At 47.6% G+C, this 22,615-nt stretch overlaps 1 protein-coding gene across 4 annotated transcripts in view; it reads left to right on the top strand.

The window, feature by feature from the left end:
* GRIK4 (glutamate ionotropic receptor kainate type subunit 4) overlaps positions 1-22,615 on the top strand; it is a 201,892-nt gene that overhangs the window by 170,328 nt on the left and 8,949 nt on the right. For 3 of the 4 annotated variants that reach the window (XM_077839813.1, XM_077839814.1, XM_077839811.1), the window contains 3 exons: positions 11,769-11,882; positions 19,771-19,880; positions 22,313-22,486. In XM_077839813.1, the coding sequence (XP_077695939.1) occupies positions 11,769-11,882; positions 19,771-19,880; positions 22,313-22,486 (398 nt within the window). The remainder of the gene's footprint in view (positions 1-11,768; positions 11,883-19,770; positions 19,881-22,312; positions 22,487-22,615) is intronic. The other variant, XM_077839812.1, reaches the window with a different exon arrangement.

Here is a 22,615-nt window from a genome sequence, read left to right as displayed (position 1 = left end):
TGGGCCAAAAGAAATCTGATGAGGTTCAACAAGGACAAGTGCAGGGTCCTGCACTTAGGACGGAAGAATCCCATACACCGCTACAGACTAGGGACCGAATGGCTAGGCAGCAGTTCTGCAGAGAAGGACCTAGGGGTGACAGTGGATGAGAAGCTGGATATGAGTCAACAGTGTGTCCTTGTTGCCAAGAAGGCCAATGGCATTTTGGGGTGTATAAGTAGGGGCATTGCCAGCAGATCGAGGGACGTGATCGTTCCCCTCTATTCGATATTGGTGAGGCCTCATCTGGAGTACTGTGTCCAGTTTTGGGCCCCATGCTACAAGAAGGATGTGGAGAAATTGGAGAGAGTCCAGCGAAGGGCAACAAAAATGATTAGGGGACTGGAACACATGAGTTATGAGGAGAGGCTGAGGGAACTGGGATTGTTTAGTCTACGGAAGAGAAGAATGAGGAGGGATTTGATAGCTCCTTTTAATCACCTGAAAGGTGGATCCAAAGAGGATGGATCTAGACTATTCTTAGTGATAGCAGATGACAGGATAAGGAGTAATGGTCTCAAGTTGCAGTGGGGGAGGTTTAGGTTGGATATTAGGAAAAACTTTTTCACTAGGAGGGTGGTGAAACACTGGAATGCGTTACCTAGGGAGGTGGTGGAATCCCCTTCCTTAGAAGTTTTTAAGGTCAGGCTTGACAAAGCCCTGGCTGGGATGATTTAGTTGGGATTGGTCCTGCTCTGGGCAGGGGGTTGGACTAGATGGCCTCCAGAGGTCCCTTCCAACTCTGTTATTCTATGATTCTGTCATTTCAATCATCTCTCGAAAGTGCCTAGTCGTGGGTACAAGAACAACTGTGAGTGTTCTTAGGGTTAGCTGTGTTGGGCCAGGATAGTACCTTCCTATGGGGGTGAGGTAATCAAGCACAAAACAAACTATTTAAAAACCAGGTGACGTGCCTCTGGCAGGTGTGACAAACAACCTGCGTCCTTCCCTCCACCTCGTAGCAGTTTGTTCTTTACTTTGCAGTACCATAGGGTGTTGGAGCCAGTGTTCAGTTAGAAAAGCAGGGCGGAGGGATGGGGGTGCAGGGAGTACATTCGCGTGATACTGCATTGGTAGATCTGACTCATGTAAAGCCAAATAAGACAAATAGGTTGAGGGGGTGGAAAGAAGAGATAGAGAGGATAAGCAAAGGGAGCGTCACCATCTAAGGAAGAGTCTGCCATGTAAGCGATGGAGACTGTGTTACTAATTCTGTGATTTGCAGCCATCTTTTCCAACAGAGGTGTCTTTAATTGCCCTGTGTTACATCCTGCAGAACTCTCCTCGCTCTCAGCACGTTGAGAGTCACGCTGAGCTGGTTCTTCTTCTTTAGTCTGAATCCACAGCAGAGCCCAGAGGGCAGGTAGGCAGAAAGCATCAGTGCTCCTTTAAATAGGACCGGACCCTCTAGGATAGTTCACTTCCAGCCAACCTGGCTGCTCACCTTGCCCGGTGCTGAACACCTCTTTGGAAGGGTGGGGTAGATTCTTGCAATCAGACCCAAACCTGACAGGACCCGAGTGCAAGTGTCAGGCTCCAATCAGGTGCCATCCGCAGAGCACACACGCTCAGGCTTGGTTCAGATCAGCCAGTCTCCCATCACGAAGCATGCTGACCACACCAACCTAACGGGTCCCGACGGCGGTCCCTTAGGTTTAGGGCATGCTCTGAAATTAGGCCCAAGCAGCCTTTTAGTGTAGGGCACCCTCAACTCCCATTGACTTCAATGGACGCTGAGAGCACTTGACACCTCCTAGGACCTGGTGAGACTGAAGGGCTTGTTAAGGATTGTTAAGGGGTTGTGGAGTGTTTCATTGCTAGGCCATTGTTTGAATCCAGCCCGCCTTGGAAGCGAGCGCTGTCCCTGCTAGTGTTTGTTTGGTGGTCTGCGTGAAATGGTCAGGTTGCTGTTCCCAGTGGATAAGCATCCATGTCTCACAGTTCTGCACCCTTGCTGTTGCCAAGGACCCAAAGGACCACAGACTCTGAATTTTGCTTCCATTCCTGACGGTGGTGACTCAGCACTGGGGCTGAGAGACACTGCTGGAGGCGGGGCTGGCGGAGAAGCTTGTCCTGCTCCTGATCTCTGTTCTGTGGTGAACAGCAGACTTCAGCCCCTGGGGCTTTTGGTCTATTGCCATTCACAAGCCGGCGATTCACACATGGCCTTAAAAACAGCAGCTCCCTCGCTTCAAATGTACGTAACAATATCAAGTTCTAGGGCCCGACCCTGCTGCTCCCATTGACTACAATGGGAGCTGCAGCAGGTGCCAAATGGCTACTGTAAAACCCAGTGGGCAGCTGGAGTGTAAACAACCAGTACATGGATCCATACAGACCAGCCACACCCACAGTGCAATTCGGCAGATTTGATCTAGACAGACCGCTCATTCGGAGCATCACACGTTCCCTTGCAATGCTGAGCACGCGCTAACCACTAGCCAGGTGAGCAGGCTGTCAGCTGAACAAACTCTGCTATTAAAAACTCCTCCTCCAGCCTTGTGAGCCTACAGAGAGCTCAGCTGCATTGCAGCTGCACTGCAGACAGTGAGGAACGTAAGGCTGTGTCTACGCTAGAGAACCTGCGCCGACATTGCCCCAGTATAGACGCAGCGGAGGCTGATGGAAGGAGTGAGAACACCACCTTCACACGTGACGTTAGCTGTGTCGACAGCAGCTCTCTTCCACTGGCACAGGTGTGTCTACGCCGGGGTTGAAGGGCTGTCGACATAGCTTTATCACTAGGGTGTGTGTTTTTTTCACTCCCCCTGGCTGACTTAGCAATGCCTGTATTAGTTTTAAGTATCAACCAAGCCTCAATATATTTGGAGGGGTTGGGGGAAGGGAATAAAGGCAGCAAGAAATAACCACCTCCCCAAAGTGCTAGACTTGGAAAACAGTTTGGATGGCACAAAATAGGTGAAAGAGGCAAGGTGCCACCCCGGCTACTAGGAGTTTTGCCAGATTAGTTATATCCTGGGGTATTTCAGATCCCCGACCCCTTGCAGCCAGGACCTGGTAGTTCAGAGGCATCAAAAAACCCATAGGAAGGTGGGGAATGTTAGCCAAAGATTTCAGACTCTTTAGAAAGGCCTGGGGTCAGGGGAGGATACCGGTGGGATCCTTGGGACTTAAGAGCAGAGAAAGCACAGGAGCACGGCACAGCTGATTTCTGCTAGGTGTTGGTGCTGGCAGGATGCCTCGTGGGAGCTGGAGGAAGAAGTGTCCACTTGGAGCAGCTGAGACAGGCTGGGATGGGAAGACCGGGCCAAATGTTTTGCGAGGCATTACCTGCTAGCAGATCAGGGCCCCACACGCCTTTGCTCCATTGCTGTTGAGAGTTTCAGGTTCAGTTATAGAGGGGGGATAGTGATTTGACAGCACTGCTCTTGTCCGAACTGGTTCTCCCATCCCTAGCATGTGGTGTAAAAATATCGGATGCACACAGCCACTCCCTCAAGTGCTGTGATATCGTGCTCTATTCCCTTCCACCCTTAGGCAAACCAGAATGAAAATTCTCCCCTTTGATGGACTCGAAGGGTGATGAACCATGGAGACTTCTGCATCGAGATCATCTAGGTCTTCGGCTGGAATCAAGCCTGTTTCCATAGTGACTAAAGGTAGTTGCCATGTGATGGCACTAATTGGCCCTTAGTTGGCAGTCTTAAGAACTGAATGAGTCAAGAAGATTGAAGCACCCTTTTCTAGCTCAGACATGGTCCAGGGGCGAAGCACATGAGTGGACGCTGCAGGAGAAGCTTGCCCTGACATTGATCATCCCGTCCCTGTTCTGTGGATAAAACAACAGGATTTTTCAGAAGCTGTTAAGGGATTTAGGAGCAGAGATCTCATTGGAAGTCCAGGACTCACACTCCTAAAGCCCAGCGCTTCCAGGCCTGTCAACCTGGTGTGTGTCACCAGGGGTGAAGTCACACAAAATCATCTGCCCAAAACCACCAAGTCTTCGGGGTTTTCGCTAAGTTTCTGCCTGAGTTCCCCATCTATAAAATTCGGATAATTATAATCCCCTACCTCACAGGTGTATTGTGAGGATCTAAAGGGCTTTGAGATCTAGTGATGAGAAATGCTCTATAAAAAACAGGCATTGCTATTATTAAGGGCCAGGGACGGGATCATCTCCCAGGCCATCCTAAGTGCCACGGGGAACTTTTGCATGAGGTCCTTTCTTACCAAACTGTTGACTGACATCATGCGCCATCTATCACCTTTAGCGTCAGGATGAGCCACGTCTGCCTCTACAGTGATGGCGGTACCGGAGGAGAGAGCCATGTCTTCTGGATGGAAAATCCCAGCGTTTTACTTCTTAAGGCTGTTTAATAGTGTGACAGCTCAGAATCCAGGCTTAGCCTCACCAGTTAATAACGTTCCCAGCTGCAGCGTGAGTGTGTTTCCGCATGTGTGTTCAGAACACAGACAGTAGTAATGCTTAATGGCAGCTTTAGTTAAGGCAGGTCATACATTTCATTTCAAACGCCAGTCCACCAGGGGATCCTCTGATCCAGCGAGTGTTTTGTTCTCATTTCAGCAATCTTCTGCTCTGGAAGCATCTGGCTGCGCTACAATAATGCACTTTGTCTTTTTTGAGTTTATTTAACATTTATAGCTGGAACACAGTGTAGACAATGGCAGCGTGAGACGCACAAATAGCTTGAACTTGGGCAGAGTGCAAAAGCAGCAAGCAAGGAAGATGCATGTCTTCCCAAGTTGTAGCGGTATGAAATCAAAATAACTTCTGCCTCTGTTCAAGTGGGGAGTGGGTGTAGAGCTTTAACATTTGCGAAGCTCCCAGTGTTACTAAGATACGTTGACCTTAGTGAGTCATGGTGGGGAAAAACCCTGTCTCTCTTTGCTGTTTTGAGGCAAAAGGCACAAGCTCTAGTCAGATGATATTCAGGCACAGAATACGACTGGGATGGCTCACCAAAGTTTAATGCTGTCAGAATGTAGCTCTGTGTGATTTCCCAGTGTGTGTGTGAGAGAGCCTCAGATACTGCACAATAATAATAAAGAAATGAATGCCCAGATCCTCTGAGTCACAGAGTTTCCACTCTGTGCATCACAGAGAGGGATGGATTTGCACTAGATCTTGTGTAGGTTAGAGCAACCTGGGGCTGCTCTAAGCTCTGCCGGCTGGAGAGGTTGTGAAAGGAGAGTATGCAAACTGGAGATAGCTGGGGCGCAGTAAACTCTGCCGCCGTCCCCTGCTCACCTTTATGCCAGGGCTGAGGGTGAATTGGTGCTGGGTATGCCTGCTCTGCATCAGAGGGAAGCTCCCTGAGGATGGGGCATTATCCGCTGGCTAAGTCTGGCTACTTTACTGCCCCTTTGTACTGGTATTTTAACATCAGTGGAGCTATGCTAATTTACACCAGTTGAGGATCTGACCCTCGGTCAACAAGTTTAGATGCTCAAAATAATTCCTGGCCAGGAGAAGAAAATGCTGTGAGTTTGTGTGCAAGGGGCCTATATTCAGCATAAAGGACACTTGTGATTCCTTTATATAGGTTTTTCTTTCTTCATCACTGAAGATGGATATTTTAAAAAGAATAGTTTCTCCTATCTCCACAGTCTCAGGCGAACAATCTCTTCAAATTTGTGTAAGCCTTCTCGACATACAGTACAGGAAATAGGATTTACTGTGACACTGAAATGCGGTAACCTTGGAACCAAGTCTTCGAGGATTGTAGAGGTTGCTTTGCTTCTAGCCAGGACAATCTGACTTAGTTTCTCCTCCCTCAGGGATGTTGTATCAAACATGTAGCCTCTGCCCACGTCCGACCATGGTTATCTCTTAGGGGTACTACTTTCCTCACATAGAGTCATAGAATATCAGGGTTGGAAGAGACCTCAGGAGGTCATGTGGTCCAACCCCCTGCTCAAAGCAGGACCAACACCACAGTTAGTTGCTAACTTATATGTAGTTAGTTGCTGAGCTCTCCTGCCTACAAGTCCACTGACTCCCACCTATCTTTTGCTCAACAGCTATCACACAGACATTGTTCGTGGCACACGGGCAGAATTGATCTTACCATTAGGTGGAGGTACAAACCTCCTCCTCCTTAAAGCGCCATGCCATTTATGCAGAGAGAAAGGTCATCATGCTGGCTCAGTGGGTCCTCTGTATTCTCCCTTCTAAGCCTTCCCTCCCGACCTGTGTCACTTCATCCTGGAAAAGCATGTCCCTGTTTCTGTGCTCAGTCACCTGCACTGGGTGTCTTTTGAGTTTCCACATGTGCCCCAGAATCCTTTGCACTGGCTGCAGCTGTGCTTTGGAAAGAGATGTCACGGCAGCCAACACAGCTGATTGTAGATCACAACCACGTCTAAGGCCAAAGGGGCCCCATGGCTGAGCTGAAACGGGGAAGATACCCCTTTGGCGTTGGGAGACACGGGGAAGGACCATGTACACAGAAGCTCTGCAACCAGAGAAGGGATTAAGAAAACTGACCTGTTGATTGATGTGGGACAAGAGCATTCTTAGTGCTATTCTGGTTAGCACCTCAGATACAGTCTCTTTGGCGATCTCCTATTTGGTCTATCTTAGGCTTCCTCGAATGATAGAATTTCTTAGATACCATGGCATGCAGATCAATAGATCCAATCTTTTGTATTCTGGTGGTATTTATATAACACCAGTTAATCGAGTATCTAGACTCCATGCCAGGTTATGACGATAGATATCTTTTTAAAATACCTTAGGTGGAAAGCTGGATAGATAGAAATTCCCCCTGACCTGTGACTAATTCCAGCCTGATCTTAATAAGCATCATCTATAGCTGCATACAGTCACAAAATTTGGCACCAGTTACTCCAATAAATCTTATGTGCCCAGAATGTGACATGAGGTGTAATTAGTCCTGCCACGTGTGCAGGGGACTGGACTATATAATCTCTCGAGGTCCCTTCCAGTTCTATGATTCTGTCACCTCCTCGACCCATGCACTCTGCTAACTCATGGGTAGATTTTCCTGCTCTGCTAGCCTTTTTCCCCCTTTCTTCCTGCAGCTAATAAAGCAGAGCTCCAATAAACCAATATTTTGTTTTTGCTGTTGCCGCTTCTCCTGTATTTTATAGCCCTTTAGCCCAGAGACTTTGAATGGAGGAAGGTTGTGTTGTTGTTGGTTTTTTTTGCCCACTTCTGCCAGAAGATGATTAATCCAGTTATTCTTAAGAAAATCCTGCAACAGCGGCAGGTTCAGACAGCATGCAGAGGGAAGCACACATACAAATTTGCCATCTCACAGTGCATTTACAACTAGGGCACGGATCTGGAGAAATAAGTCGCACATTTTATCAGGCCTTCAAGACTTTATAGTGCATTGACTGCCTTGCAAACCTTGTGAAACTCAGGGATGCCAAACACAAGCTGTTTTTTCCCCCCACCTGCATGACTGGGACAGCTCCCTCTTACCCTGCAAATAACAGAAACATATATTTGAGAAAAGAGTGCAGACCTTTTTTTTTTTTTAAAAAAAAAAGCAATTGAAGCCATTAAAGAGAGCTATAATAATAAAAATCATATTTAAAATTAAAATCACTTAGCTGCATTAGAAGATTATTAAATCTGGATGGATTTTTTTAAAATCTAATTTGCTTTATCCCATTGATGGCATTTAAGTGTATTACAATCTTGTGAGAATGTGTGTTGTGTTGCCCTCTAGTGGTTGGCCCACATAGAGGATAGCAGCCTGCTTCTGCTGCCAGCTGATGGAGAGATTCCTTTAACCCCAGGTCTGGGCTGCAGTGCTGACAGTTCAAATTCTGCTGATGGTCTCTAATGGGGGATTATTTCATTTGCTTGTTTTAATTTCACTTATCTTAAATAATAAATCTAAGATGACTATTTTCACACTTGGTTTATCACGGATTTCATTTTCTAACTCTTCTAGCTAGCAGTTTCCTACACTGTTTCAGTGCAAAGGGAGAAAAAGGTTTTGTTTTTTATAGTTGATTGTTGTTATTCATTTATTTCATGCAAACATTTCTGTTCATATTAGACCAAATATATTTGCAGGCAGCAGTAGTAGGCTGTTGTCTCCTATGCATCTCACAAGCCAGAGAGCCTAACTGCGCTGCAATTCACTGGGGTTCCCAAGCCACAAAACAGCTATGGAACCGCTCCACAGGTGCGACTACAGTATTGAGGTTGCAGTAGCTAGTGTTCACTAATGGATCGGCGTTAGATTCTGCACAGGGCTTCAGCTGCTTGCCTATGGGGTCAGGAAGGAAATAGACCCTCTCCTTGCATTCTGGATTTGTTTTATTTTCTCCTTCCTCTGAAGCACCAGAGATGGCCTTGGCTGGAGATAGGACACTGGAGAGAGTGGGTCTGGTGTTCTGAGGCTGAACAGAAATTGTTTCTCTGGTGCTTGGCTGGTGGTTCTTACTGATTGCCATTTTCAGGGTGAGGAAGGAAATTTTCCCTAATCAGATTGAAAGGGACCTGGGCGGGGGGAGGGGGGTCTATTTTTCCTTTTTGTGTGTGTGTTTTTCTGCCTTCCTCTGCAACATAGGGCATAGGTTGCTTGCTAGGATGATCTGCACATATTTCAATTCCCTGCCGTTCCAGGGGCTTTGGGCATTGATGTACCTTGGTCCCTCCTGTTCTCAGCCTGTGGCACACAATAGTCTCTGAGGGCTGTTATACTTTAGTCTAATCCAAGTGATTGGGCTCAGTACAGGAGTAACTGGGTGGGGCATGTGAACGTGCAGGAAGTCAGACAAAATGATCTGCTGTTCCCTTCTGGTTTTCGGTTCTCTGCTTCTCCCCCATGCTGCCCCGCTCCACCCCAAAGCCTCCTCGCAGAATTATGGCGCATGTCACATAGGAGTTGTGTGCCCCCTTTTATGGCCTCCCCAAATCCTGCCCCACGTAGCAGAACAGCCCTGGTTTCCCTGCATCTGGGGATCACCACACACCTGTTAAGGTATATAAAGCCTCTTCCGAAAAATAAATACATTGGGGGCGGGGGTAGGTTCATCGTGTCCCTCACTTCACTTTAAGCTTTGGGAGTTCCGGGCTGGGGGAAGGTGCAGTAGGGACAGCTGTGGGAGCACAGAACAGAGCCAGCGTGGGAGCAGTAAGGAAAACTGCCCCGTGCTGACCCAACCAGGGTTTTGGTGTTTTTGGTGACATGGCCACCAGTGTCTCTTCAACCTGCCACTTGACCCTTGTATTGAACTTGGCAAACTCTCTTCTCTTGGCCTGACGGGTGCTGGATAAAGGAAAGAGCTGTTTCCTCCAAGAACAATAGTGCTCTTTAAAGGGCCCTATCCTGCTCCCCCTGAAGTCAGTTGATTTCAGTGGGTGTAGAATCAAGCCCATCACCCTTCCTTTGGGGTTTGCAGAGGTTGAAAAATGATAAAGATCTTTTTTGAAGGAAAAAAACAAACAAACAAACAAAACCCTGAAATAAACTTCATTCTACAAGGAGCAAGTTTCGGGGGTTTTCATGGAAATCTTCGGTTTCAAAAATGTTTTGAAAATGTTCATTTTTTTTTATATTTCCTTTTCTCTTTCTCTGCCTTCCCTTTCATCCTCCCCTCCACTTTTTTCCTTTTTTTCCTTCATTTTGCCCATGAAAAAGAGGGGCAGGGAAGAGAGAAAAACAAAAGGATTTGGTTCAAAAACAATGTCAGGAAAAAAAAAGTTGGCAAGTTCCCCCCCCCCCCCACCAGGCTGTTTTTTTCTTAAGAATATTTTTGTCACCAAAATATTTCACCAGTGCTATTTGGGGTTCCTTTCTTGCTGCTGATCTCTTTTTGTTTCTGCCCAAGAGGAGAACTGCTTGGAAAGACTAAATGAAATGTTTCATGGGGATGTATTGGTTTCAGCAGAGAGGGATCGATTGACTCACTCACTCTCTATTGCCTGATGGTTAGCTCACTGACTTGGGATAGGGGAACGTGAGGTTCAAATCCCTGCTCTGTTTGATTCAGAGAGATCTGTGATGAAAAACCCTGCTCTGATTCAGGCAGAGCTGGGTCTCAAAGCTGTCTCCCCCACATCACCGGCCAGCACCCTAACCACTAGACCATAGTCTCACACCTTTGCAAATTAGAAAGCTCAGGTTTTGCGCTGTAAATGGACATTTAGTCCCAATTCTGTTTTTTGCGAAAATGTTCAAAAGCTTTCTGCTTTGTTCCACTGCGGAAACCTCAAAAATTGCTGCTGGATGGAAAGGGTCAGCTGGAGCCAAGAATATAAAAAGGATTTACTAGAGCTGTTTTGTGACTTCTATCCAAACTGCCATCTGTCTCTCAGATGTTCACAATCCACATCAGTGTCATTGTCATCAAGTCCTTCATCTCAGTGTCATTTTCCTCCTTCACATGATCTGTCATCCTGCTCCTCGTCCCAATGCAAAGCTTGCATTCAAATACCTCTTCTGATCGTTGGGAGAGTTCGGAGATGGTGCCAAACTCTTGTGATTTTATCAGGAGTCTTAGGAGTTTGTTTAAAAAGCTCCATCTCGTGGAGTCAAGTGATTACACAAGACACTCAGTTTTCATTTGTTTTAAAAAGTACGTTTCTAGCCCGCAGGGTTGCGGTGGACAAACGCTTGAAAAATGTGACTTGAGCCACCACCTAAAAGTTCAAAAATCTAGAAGGTCAATGCAAAGAGACTATTATTTTTAATCTCATGATTTTTAAGCCAATCTCATGTTTTGTTTTGTTTTGTTTTGTTTTTCGTGCCTGACTCGTGATTTTTGAACTCTTGGGGTTGGCAACGCTGCAGACTTTGTGGCTTGGGAGGCATCTCTAATGATCTTGTTTAAACTGTGAGCTCCCTCCTGTGGCACTCTGTAAGTAACAAGAATCCTATTTGGAGAGGGAAGGACATGCCTTGTAGGGTGGGGCTTGTATCCTCTTCAAACCGTTACAACACTCAGTGCTTCTACGGCTGTTTTCATCCAAGGATCTCAAAGTGGCCTGGGTATGTAGCTGGAATGATGCACAACAGACCAGCTTAGTGTCTCATGGAAGGACATCCTTATGGTGTCTGACCTCATGGTTGACCATGGAGAAGATGGAGTGATAACACTGAGCAAGACCTCAGAGCTCTGAATGTGAATGACCATTAAAGAGGAAAATATGCTCACAGGCAGCAGGGGGGAATTGTGAGAACAGCCAAGGATCTCCATGGTCTATAGAGCCAGGGAGGAGAGTAGTATTTTGCAGATGGATAAATTGAGGCTGAGGTAAGAGAGTCTCAGAACTCCCCGGGTCCCCACTTACTATGGTCAGGAAGAGGGAGAAACCCTGGGAGGTGAGTGTCTCAGAGCTCCGATCTTTGAAAAGGGACAACTGGTCTTTGTTCTGAGCTTGGCCTACGGCTTGGTGAGGCTGGGAGAGCACTGACTGTTCCTGGACAACAACACACTCTGCAGTGACATGGGGTGAAATTTACCCCTTGCAGATTCCCTGCACAAGGCCTAGGCTCTGCCTGAGTGGGGCCTAGGCCCTACCCAAAGTCCTCTGCTCAAGGTGAAGTTACACTCAGGAGGGAAATGGCAGAACTCTCATTGACTTCAACAGGGCCAGGATTTCCCCCATAGTGAATAGGTTGGTGTCCTTGGCTACGGGTTTTGTGGGGACGAGTCCTTCGGAGCTGGGGATCCTTCTGCCAGGGGTGTGGTTTCTCTGCCCCCTTGGGTCCAGCCTTTGGGGCAGGCTGTTGATCTTCTCTGCATTCCTTCCTCTTTAGAAAGCTGATTTGGCAGTAGCTGGCCTGACAATCACGGCTGAACGGGAGAAGGTGATTGATTTCTCTAAACCTTTCATGACTTTGGGAATTAGCATTCTCTACCGAGTTCATATGGTAAGAGACCTATTTTATAACCGTGTATGTCATAGTTATTTGCATGCAAACGCACGTAGTTATAGGGGAATAATGAATGACTCAGACAAATATTTTGGTTTCTTATTTAAACGAAAATGTGCTGGACCCCCAACCCCACCCACCTCTCCTGTCTCGTCTCCCCCCCACACCCTGTTTCAGCTGCATGGGTTCAGTGTGGAGATACTGCCATTCAGACTCCCAGTGCCAAATCCCACTGGTTCCAGGGGGAGCTCAGCGCACAGAGGACTGCATGATCTGCCCCCACCTGACTCAAAGGGTGTGTCTACACTGCAGTAACCCACTCCCCCTCCAGCACCGAGTCTTGGCGCCTGGGTCGGCCGACTCGGGCTCAAGGGGCTCGGGCTGCGGGGCTAAAAATAGCAGGGTAGAAGTTTGGAGACCGGGCTGTAAGACCCATCCCCCTTGTGGGGTTTTGGAGCCCGGGTTCCAATCTGAGCTTGAATGTCTACCTGCAATTGTTCGCCCCACGAGCCTGAGTCAGCTGCCCCAGCCCAGCTGCTGCCATAGTGCGGCTCTTTTACTGCAGTGTGGGTGTGCCCTACAAGGCTGAGCCAAAGCCCATGAAGTCAGTGGAAAGGCTCCCATTTGGTTCTGCGGGCTCTGGAGCAGGGTTTGAATGCAGCAGGTGCCCTACCGTTACAAACACTGCAGCTTATTGCTATCCAACTATGCTATTTTCTGGCATCCTTTCACGGTGTTTCGGAAGACAAGCAGGATTGAGCCTGTGTAGTATTTGGATGGGAGGCCTGTGGAGTTGGCTTATCTAAAGTATAAAGTGGTGCTATAAACCAGGGGCTCGATCCTGTCACCCTTACTCACTTGTGGAGTAAAATTGTATTTTACTTCGCAAGTAGTCCCATGGATTTCATTGAAACTACTCATAGCATAAGGTTCAGCTCAATATGAGTCTGTGTGACCGAATCTGGCCCTCAGTAGAGGAATACCTAGGATGTCAGAGGAGGCATTAGTGATTCAGATGGCTCTATGTCTGTACTGATCCAATGCCCCAAGGAACAGTGTTGCTGGGTAGTGCTGTGTTTTGGACAAGATGCAAAATAATATTACTTTGTATCATGCTTTTTCATCCTTAGATCTCAAAGCCCTTTATAAATATGGGCAGATATTATTGCCATATGATAGCCGGGAAACTAAGGCACAGCCAAGTGAAGTGACTTGTAGGACAGGCAGCAAGTCAGCAGCGGAACTAGGAACAGAACCCCATGGAACAGAGCTCCAACTTTTGCCAGTTATCGCCTATGTGAGCCACCTGAAGTCAGTAGAGCTTCCCAGGGGTAACCAAGGACAGACTGTGGCACTAAGGTTGTTTATAACGAGATGCTGTAATATACCCAGTTGGTGTTTTGATATGTGCTTTGTATGGCTCCGTAGGCAATAAGAAAACAGTCTTGATTACCCATCAGCTGAACAACAACAACAAGATAAAACAATTAAAGCCTCTTCTATCCTCCCCCCACCCTGTCTCAATACACAAGGCTGTTAAAGATGCAGCATCTGACACCAACGTAAACAAACTTGCACATACATATCTGTGTGCCGGGTTGTCTCCTGCCAAGAACAAACAAGTAATTAAAATCTAGTTAAAATTCCATTTCCTCTGGTACGTACAGAATGAAGGATCAATGAGTTAACTGATCAAACAGGATCAGACCCTTTCATGCACTCCAAGATCAAATGTGTGTAAATATTCCTGCCTTGCAATGCATGCTTTCTGCAACTCCCACCCCCCTTGTCCCCAGCTTCTTCTATCTCCTAGATGTGTTTCTGAGAATTTCAACCTGCTTGGGTTCTGGTGGGTTTTTTTTTTTTTCTTTTCTCTCTTTCTCTTTCTCACAGACGTTTAAAGGGAGGGGAACTGAGTGATGAGCATGCTCTGCTTCTGACTTACTCTGTGACCTTGGGCAACTTCCGTCACCCCAAACACAAGTCTTACTTACCTGTCATGCAGGGAAGTGGTGAGGATAGTAGGACAGGGCTTTGGAGAGTTAACACACCCTCTAAGGGTATGGCATTAACTGTTGCTGCCCCTGAATCTAGACAAACATTTGAAACAGCTGCAGGTCTAAAAAGTGTTTTGCCAGTATTGTTATGCCATGGGTCTGTTACTCAGGGCTCAATCCTCAGCTACCTCATCAAGCATCAGTGCATAGGAATTGCCACGCTGAATCAGACCAGTTGTCTGTCTCCAACAGCAAGGTGCAAGGCATCCTGTAGAAACGCCACTCAGTGGATCCTGAACCACTGAGGCTGCAGTAATTCCTGTGCCCCAGCTGCCTGGGGGCAGTGGTGAGCAATCACTGGTGGATCTGTTTAGCAGCAGATCCCATCCGCATAACTCTTCCCGCACTCGCGATCCTCCCAAACCCTGCTGTGCAGGGAGCACCCCGAATCCCTGAGGTGGATTCCGTAGCTGCAGACGCCACAAACCATCTCCACTGCAGCACCACTGCTCAAACCGCAGCAGAATCACCCCAGGTGCCCTGCATTAGGTCTCTCTCCCGCCCCCTTGGAGTGGGTTGGGTTTCCCACTGTGCAGGAAGGTAGTGCATAGGAGCAGTGTGGCAATTAACGAATTAAACCAGTAAATATTTATTTAGCAGAGGAAGGCATGATAGCTTATCCTTGAGGCTTTCCTTCAAGGATTCCGTTTGCAGAGCAGACGAAGGCAACTCCAGATCCCCATCTGCTCTTCTCTTTTCCCGTTCCCCGCACATGGAGAACTGCAGCTGACGTATGTTAATCCATGGCTCCGATCAGACGTTTCCTAACAAATAACTACAAATAAATTTCCTGCCGAGGAGTCGTCGCCACGTCTCAGTTTCCCCCGCCCACAGCTTAATGGCATTGTATTTTATTTTCTGTTTAACTTCAGTTCCAAATCCTTTCTCCCCCGCCCCCATCCAACCACCGTGCTGTGTGTCTTTCCTATCACACATAACCAAATATGGCAGCTTTAAATGGGGCTGTCATTTTCTCAGTTTCACTTGTTGTGATATAATCGAGTGTGGATTTCTGACACGGAGACTCTAATGGACTTTCTGACCCACGGGCTGCTGAGAGAGTTTCTCCCCCACCCCCCGATCTTTGTCCAGCCAAGGGGATACTGTGGAGAGAAGCAGAGAATGAACATGAGCTCTAGACAATGGATGAGGAAGGGGGCTGTTTTCTGTAGGCATCTGGGGGCAGTAGAGCAGGATAGTATTATTTGTCTTACAATAACACGTGCTGAGATCACGGTCCCATTGTGCTGGGTGCTGCACAGACACATGGTGAGTCCTTGCCTCCAAAGACTTACAATCTAAACAGACAGGACAGACAAAGGGTGGGAAGGGAAATGATGTGCCCAAGGTCACACAGCAGGTCAATGGAAGATGTTAGCCATGGTACTTAATGCCCTACTGGAAGGTGCTCAGATACCATGGCAATGAAAGTGGTAGAAGAACCACTTTAGAAGAGTGGAGGCAGGATTAGAACCCGAATCTTCTGATTTTCAATCTGCTGTTCTACCCATTGGGCCACTCTGCCTCTTCAGGTCAATTTCTTTACTTTTCCACCAGTGGCGGATTTAGAATTAGTGGGGCCCTGTACGCATCTTCATTTTTGGGGGCCCCCCTGGGAACTCAGCCAAGAAAAAGAACATTCTCTCTTATCCTCCCCCTCCCCCGTTTTTCATTCTTTTTTTCATCCTCCTCCGCCTCTTCACCCTCCTCCTTGCGGGGAAGGGGGCAGCGGGTCTCCGTGCGCTGCCGAGGGCAGGGGCAGCATGCAGAGCCACCTCCCCCCACCAGGGGTGCACAAAGATGTGCCAGCAGCCGGCCGCTTCCGGGAGCGGCGTGGGGCCACTGGCCACGGCATGCAGGCAGCCTGCCTGAGCCCTGCTGTGCCGCCGGCTGGGACACAGGGGCAGGTTGTCAAATATTTGACCTGCATTTTGGGGGGCCCTGTGCCACCGCACAGTTTGTTTCCTGGTAAATCTGCTCCTCTTTCCCACTGCAGGGACAAATGCACTGACGATGGTGCAGGGAGGTATTCACTGCACTCCTTGGCCCCCGGGGGGGGGGATCATTCCAAGGGATGGTACTACCACTGCTTTCCTTGGTGTGCTGTGCCAATGGGAGCTTTAGTCTATCGTCAGGACTACATGAGAACTGCACCAGCAGCAGTGGGTGAAGGGGTGCGGTCAGCACGTCCTGTAGCTGTCCTGGCTGCATCCACTACCCTTGTGGTCTGTGCCCCTCCTGCATTCTCGGTGCAGTGGAAGTTGTGACCATTTCAGCGCAACCTCACGGCCCTCGTGCACTGAATCTGGCGCCAGCTGTGGACGTGGCCTGTACGTACAGGCTTTCTGCTGATTCGCGGTGTCACTCCAGTGCTGTTCTTTGCTCCAGGTCCCACAGACAAACTGGTGGGGAAATGAAGCATGAATACGCAGCGTGGCTCGGGCCAGCGCAACGTGCAGTGTTATCGACTCTGCTCACCTAGTAACGAGTACAGCTGTGCAAAACACAGCAGGCTGGGCTCCAGGGGTGCATGTGTAACCCACTGGAGAGTGTGTTACAGGTCCCCTCTTGATGGCTGATCCACAGACTAGGTCAGTCAGCTACAGCCCCAGCTGTGGAGCACTGACTCCCACAACAGCTCATGCTTTTAGCTCTACAGCTCCCCAGTGTAACAACAACTGTCCCAAGTGCAAACATTTTGGCTTTCACCTGGCATAGAGACCAAGCGGCTGGGCTGGCTTATAAAGCAACAAGGTACAAGAAATAGAATTTATGATTCCTCACTACGTTGGTGAAAGAAAGGACCAAAAAATATCCCAAAGAAAAACGCACGCAAAGGTGTCACTATAAATAGCTATAAACATCATCAAGAATGTGGCCCACAATAACTTAATAGCCAGCTCTGAACCAGAGCTTCCTTATAGCTAAGCTTCCCTTTTCCAGAGGTGTTGGCTGCTTATTTCAGTCCAGGGTTTTGTGCCTCGGGCTAACTTTTGAGTCCCATTTACAGGAACTTGCTGCACCTGTGCTTCCTGCAGTGTTTGCCCAAGCTGGCTCTTCCAATGAGCAATAGCAGCATCCAGCAGCCATCAGTAGCTTTTGCACAGGAGTATATGTGTAAGCCACTGGTCAGCATATTAGACATCTCCCCACTTTTCCTGTTTCAGAGATGTGAATCTGTTACATCCCTGAGTGCCTGGTTCTCGAGTCAGTCTCTAACAGCTTGAGCTAATATATTCAGTTCTAGAGGTCCCCAGTTCATTTCCAAGTGTCGGCTGTCACACATTCGTCTCCCTCCTTGTTTTCTAGAAAAGATATAAAGACAGACAGAATATTACAATGGGTAATGAAAGGAAGAGAGAGGAACAAAAGATGAATGTAGTCTGTTTCACGGTTCATTCCTTTCCCCATTCACTTGTACATTTGAATCTGGGGTTTTTGATTTGGTCCATCTTGACTTCAATTTGGGCCTTGGTTTGTTTTATAAGGCTCTTGAGACATTGTGATAGACCTTGTTGGAAATGGGATTTTTGAACACCACCCAAAACTAGAGCAAATTAAGCAAAGGGGGCTTTTTCACTGAAAAATTGGTGTTATTTTTTAGCAAAATCCGAATTGGTTTTGAATTCCCAAAGTTCAAAAATCTATGAAAATCCATTTTTGCTTCAAATTAGGCATAGTTCTTTGCGAAACTGGCCTCTGCAGGACAATTTCCCTTAACAGTCACTGACATTTCTCGGCCTGGGAAAAAATATATTGTGGCTATATTTCTAGAGGAATTTTTTGGGGAAAAATTAATTGCTTTGGGTTTAAAGACAGCTAAAAAATCGGGAATCTGATTTGTGAGGGAAGCGGGTTTCATAGGGGCGGTAGTGGTTAGGTGTTGTTTATTGTTGTTATTGCTTTATGTAGTGCTACACCTGGGCATAGTAAGCCAGTGGACTAAGGGGGAAATGAAGTGGCTGTCTGCTGAAAATGACTCCCGTGTAAAGCAAACAATCCTGCAATTCAACAGCTGCCTCACTGGAAGTTCTTTTTCTCTGGGACACACTGGGAGATGACTGCTCAAGTGAGCTGGATTGAGCAAATGCCAGTATATGCTTGTGAGAGGCATCAGAGTGAGATACCAATAAGGAAGGTACAGAGAACTCAGCTGAGATGTAATAGAAGGATCCATATACCAAGTCTCAATGTCCGTCTCTCAGAGTCTGGAAACGATGCAGAGAGGGTGGGGAAAAGGACATTTCTAGTCTGACTTTAATATAAGAAGATCTAAGTCTCAGCTGGCTTCAAGATTACAAGTGCTTTAGGAAATCATACACTAGGATGTTTGGTGATCATGTGGGTGACTTAGCCATCTATGCAGAAGTTGTAGATTCCCATGAGCGACAGGGTCAAATCCTAACTGGGTCAACTCAGCCCTTCATCCCTCCATAGTGGATCACTGAGTTGCATGCTTTTTGCTGTGTGGGTCTTTCTGCTGAGACCTTAAAATCAAGTAGCTTGATTTGCACAAATGCTGAGCACCCACAATGCCCATGCAGGTGTCAGGGGCCCTAAATCTCTGAATAACACGTCACAAGATGCTTTCTTCTTTGCATGGGTATTAAGGAACCTATGGAGCTTATTCTGAAAGAGCAAGTCTTTACGCCAGTGTCTTTTGCCTCATTTCTTACTCCTCCCCACGGGTAAGCAGCGTGCAGTGGTGCTGATGGTTTGTAGCCCTCTCCATTTCAGAGGTGCTGTATCTGTGTAGTTTGGAGAGGAGTAAGAAGAATTCTCAGCAAAACAGGACATGCTCAACATTTGAGATTCATCCCAATTAGAAAACTTCACAAAATTTCACCATTTTTTCTGCTCAAAAATTAAGGTATTTTGAGAGAAAAAAGGCCTGTTTTTTCCAGCAGAGGAGTGTCTGTTTTCAAACAAAGGCGGCTTTGCAGAGAAAACACATGAAATTCAGACATGGTTCCTGAGATAAAGTAACCATTTTACTGAACTTTGCAGAAAAGGAACATTTCAACGGCTGCAGAAACAACATTACAAATATTTCTTTTTCATGTGAAACTTTATGCAAACATTTTCTCCACTTCTCACTCTAATGGGATCTGATGCTCTTTTAATCACCTACAAATGCTCCCATTTACCACTACCTGGCTGCTAGGTAAAGATTATTTGCATAAGTAATGATTGCAGAATCAGGGAATCGCACTTTTGAGATCCTTCAGGTTCACTATAGAAATGTAAGATAAAGATATTGGGTCAACTACCTCACTGGTGTATCTCCGGTGAGGTCAATGGAGTTATGCCAGCAGTGATTTTGACCCATAGGGATATAAACCTTCATGCTTCAAGGTGTATGCCAACCTCTAACAAATGAGGGTCAGGAAGGAACTGTCTCTAAGGGTAGGTTATACCATTACTGCAGGGTTTATTTCACTTTCATCTGAAGCAGCATGTTCTGGCCACTGTCTGAGACAGGATGCTGGCCTAAGTGGAGCCCTGGTCTGATCTGGTCTGATGATTTCCATGTACCTATATTCCTATTATATATCAAAGTGAAGGGATAAAGAAGAGGGCCATACTGGGAAATGTATGTTGGCTGGTGAGCTGCTGCAGAGCTTAATGCCTTGTTCCTTTTGCCCTCTGTTCCACCTGTATCTCCTCCAGATCATTTGCTGATCCCTTCTCTTGTTTGCCTGCATTAATCCTGCGTTGCTCCTGTGATTTCACTGCCAGGTCTATGTATTTCATTGTGTTATGTTGCAGAATGGACTTTTTGATTTAAAAAACAAAAACCTGCTGGACTCTTTTTGTCTCCATCTTAGGGGCGCAAACCCGGCTACTTCTCTTTCCTGGACCCCTTTTCTCCTGGTGTCTGGCTCTTCATGTTACTTGCCTACCTGGCTGTCAGCTGTGTCCTCTTCCTGGTTGCTCGGTACTGTTACTTTTATTGCAGTTCCTTTCCCATCCTCATGGTGCCACCTAGTGTCAGAATTTGAGAACTCCATGGGGGGATGTGGTGCGGGGAGGGGTTAGGTTGTGCCAGGGGGTCCCTGCTTCGGGCAAAAGTTTGGGAGCAACAGGAATGGGGATTGGGTGTCATATCATCCACCACCACCATCTGTCTGTCTTTGCTGTTCAGACGCATGCCCAAACACATGCCACTGATGCAAATGGCAGCCCTGTGACTCCCACTGAGAAGTACTGGCATGTCGCAGTAAGACTGGGGCAGTAGCAGATCAGTCAGATTCGCATGTGTTTGGCTGCACTGGCATCAGCCAATGCCAGAGGCAGCCTTAAAGCCTGGAAGGGGGAGGTCTGAGATGAGGTCTCATGCAGCACAAACAGGCAGAGCCTTGCTCTGTTTGCATGCTAAATTCAGCACAGAGAAGCCCAGCTGAGCGCTTTCGATGGGAACCGTGAAGGCCAGCAGATCCAGACAGATGGCAGGATGTAGAGATTGTCCTCAGAAAACAAATTCACAAGTGTTCCCAGGATCTATGCTGGTTTCTCCTACCCTGTCAAGGCCCTGACTGGACAGAGATTGGAAACAGCATTAGCATCTTTCTGGAGACTCACAGTTTAAGCATGGTCTTGCTGGACAGGTGTCAACTCAGGTTACCTGTGGCCAGGGGTAATCATATTACTGAAGGCTCCTCTCCAGTTGTGGAGGTGGGGACCGTGCTACAGTGCTGTTTTCCCCTGACCTAGTAATAACATGGTTCTTTTGGGAGCCTAGATGGGCTCCTCAAGTGTTCTCTATGTCCTGGCAGTGTGCTAAAGACATGCCCAAGGGCACTGTTTGAGGGCATGGCTAATACCCAACCCTCATTACAAAATGGAACTTCGTAGTCACTGCGTCCCCTGGCCTGGCTGGAGTTGTAAGATTGACAGGGCTTTAATGGTTTTCAAAATCATGTTACAGCTTCAATAACACAGCTCTGTAAACCACTTAACAATGCAGTCAGGCACTACGTGCACTGACATTTGGAGCCAAGGTAGCTGTCTGTACATGTTTTAAACATGATTCTTTAGAATGGTGCTTACATGATTTCTGATCTTAGTGGAGGCAGGTTCTTAGAAAATACTCTCCCAACATGCTCAGGAGTTTGTAGCTCCCTGCAGGGCCTTTCGGCCCTTGTGATGGGCAGAAAAGCTTCTCTCGGGACAGCATTTCGCTGTCAAACATCCAAAGAGAGGAAACGCCACCTCTCTGGAGTCACAACAAGGCACAGTGAGATCCAGAAGCAATAATACGTACCGTAGTTTGGCTAATGTCAGTGTGAGCCAGTGGAGTCCCCACCCAGTTCCCAACACAAGCTGCAATCATAGCATTGAAAAATCAACCATCTGGGGTCTGGTTTTATTAATAACAACACCACATGCACCCCAACTCCAGCCTTCTCCCCCGGTTTGGCTGCTCCTATGGTTCCTCCCCATCTGCCTCAGCTCCTAGATCCCTCTCCCAGAGGGCTGCTCCCAATTCTGGGTGGAGTGTAGGGAAGCACACCACCCCTAACAATCATTAATCTGCAGATCCGTCTAGAGTCCCAAACCCCTGCTTAACGGCTGAGTCAGCCAGAGAATCCAGCCACCTTATTACACTGACAAAGTTTGCACCACTTCCCTCTTGCAGCAAACCTGTCTGTCCATTGCTTGGGCCCCTGTGCATGCCTCAGTTAGGAGGAGGAGGAATGCTCACTCAGAAAAGAGTTTCACTGCAGGAACAAGACACCCTCCAGCCTGACAACTCTTGTGTGCCCGGGCCCCATTTCTAAGGATGCTGGCTGTGGGAGCAAGCCAGCCACAAGAGGATTTCTCCTCCTACCGGGAAAAAGGGCATGAAAAAGAGACGTGGGCCTGGGGGGTGAGAAGGAGAAGGAAAGAGATGCAGAAGTTGAGGATGGGGAATGAGAGCCACTTTGCTGATTCACAGGCAAGGCGCTCAGATAACTCCTCACCTGTGATGCCAGTGAGTTCTGTCCCGCCCTAGCACCAATTCCACATGGGAAGCAAAGTAAGTGCTACTCTGGAGATATGAGCTACAGTCATTTCAATGACACTCCACAGCCAGGTTGACCTAGTAATCGCTATCCTTTCTACAGTGTGTTCCATGTGGATTTCAGCTCCACCCCTGTGAGCTAATCAGAGCACATGGCACTTTCTAAACACCAGGCTCCAACTTTGTGTTTGAACTCTGCAATGATCCCCTTGATGCCTGTTGCCAGCAAAGAGTTTCCTACTTAGAAATTCTGCCTCCTGTTCAGGGGACGAGTTAGAGCCTCGTCACTTTTCTTTCCCCCCTTCTGTATATGGTGTTTCCTGTAACATGAACGTATTTGGCCCGGTTGTTTCTTGTCACTGTAGACTGACACCGTACGAGTGGTACAGCCCCCACCCCTGCTCGCAAGGGAGGTGCAATCTCCTAGTGAACCAGTACTCTCTCGGCAACAGCCTGTGGTTTCCAGTCGGGGGTTTCATGCAGCAAGGATCTACTATTGCCCCTCGAGCTGTGTCCACACGGTGCGTCAGTGGAGTCTGGTAAGGAAACATGCCCGTCAGAACTGTAAACAGCCTGGGAGCTTTAGGGTAAAACACCGTGGTATCGTTTTCACAGGGGGTTTCACATGTTGGCCAACAGCCGATGAGGCTTGGATAGTAGGTTATTAC

This window comes from Eretmochelys imbricata, chromosome 22 (genome assembly GCF_965152235.1).
Source record: "Eretmochelys imbricata isolate rEreImb1 chromosome 22, rEreImb1.hap1, whole genome shotgun sequence".
Classification (NCBI taxonomy): Eukaryota; Metazoa; Chordata; order Testudines; family Cheloniidae; genus Eretmochelys; species Eretmochelys imbricata.
The sequence above is the reverse complement of the archived record's forward strand: the minus strand, read 5'-3'. Positions and strand labels throughout refer to the sequence as shown.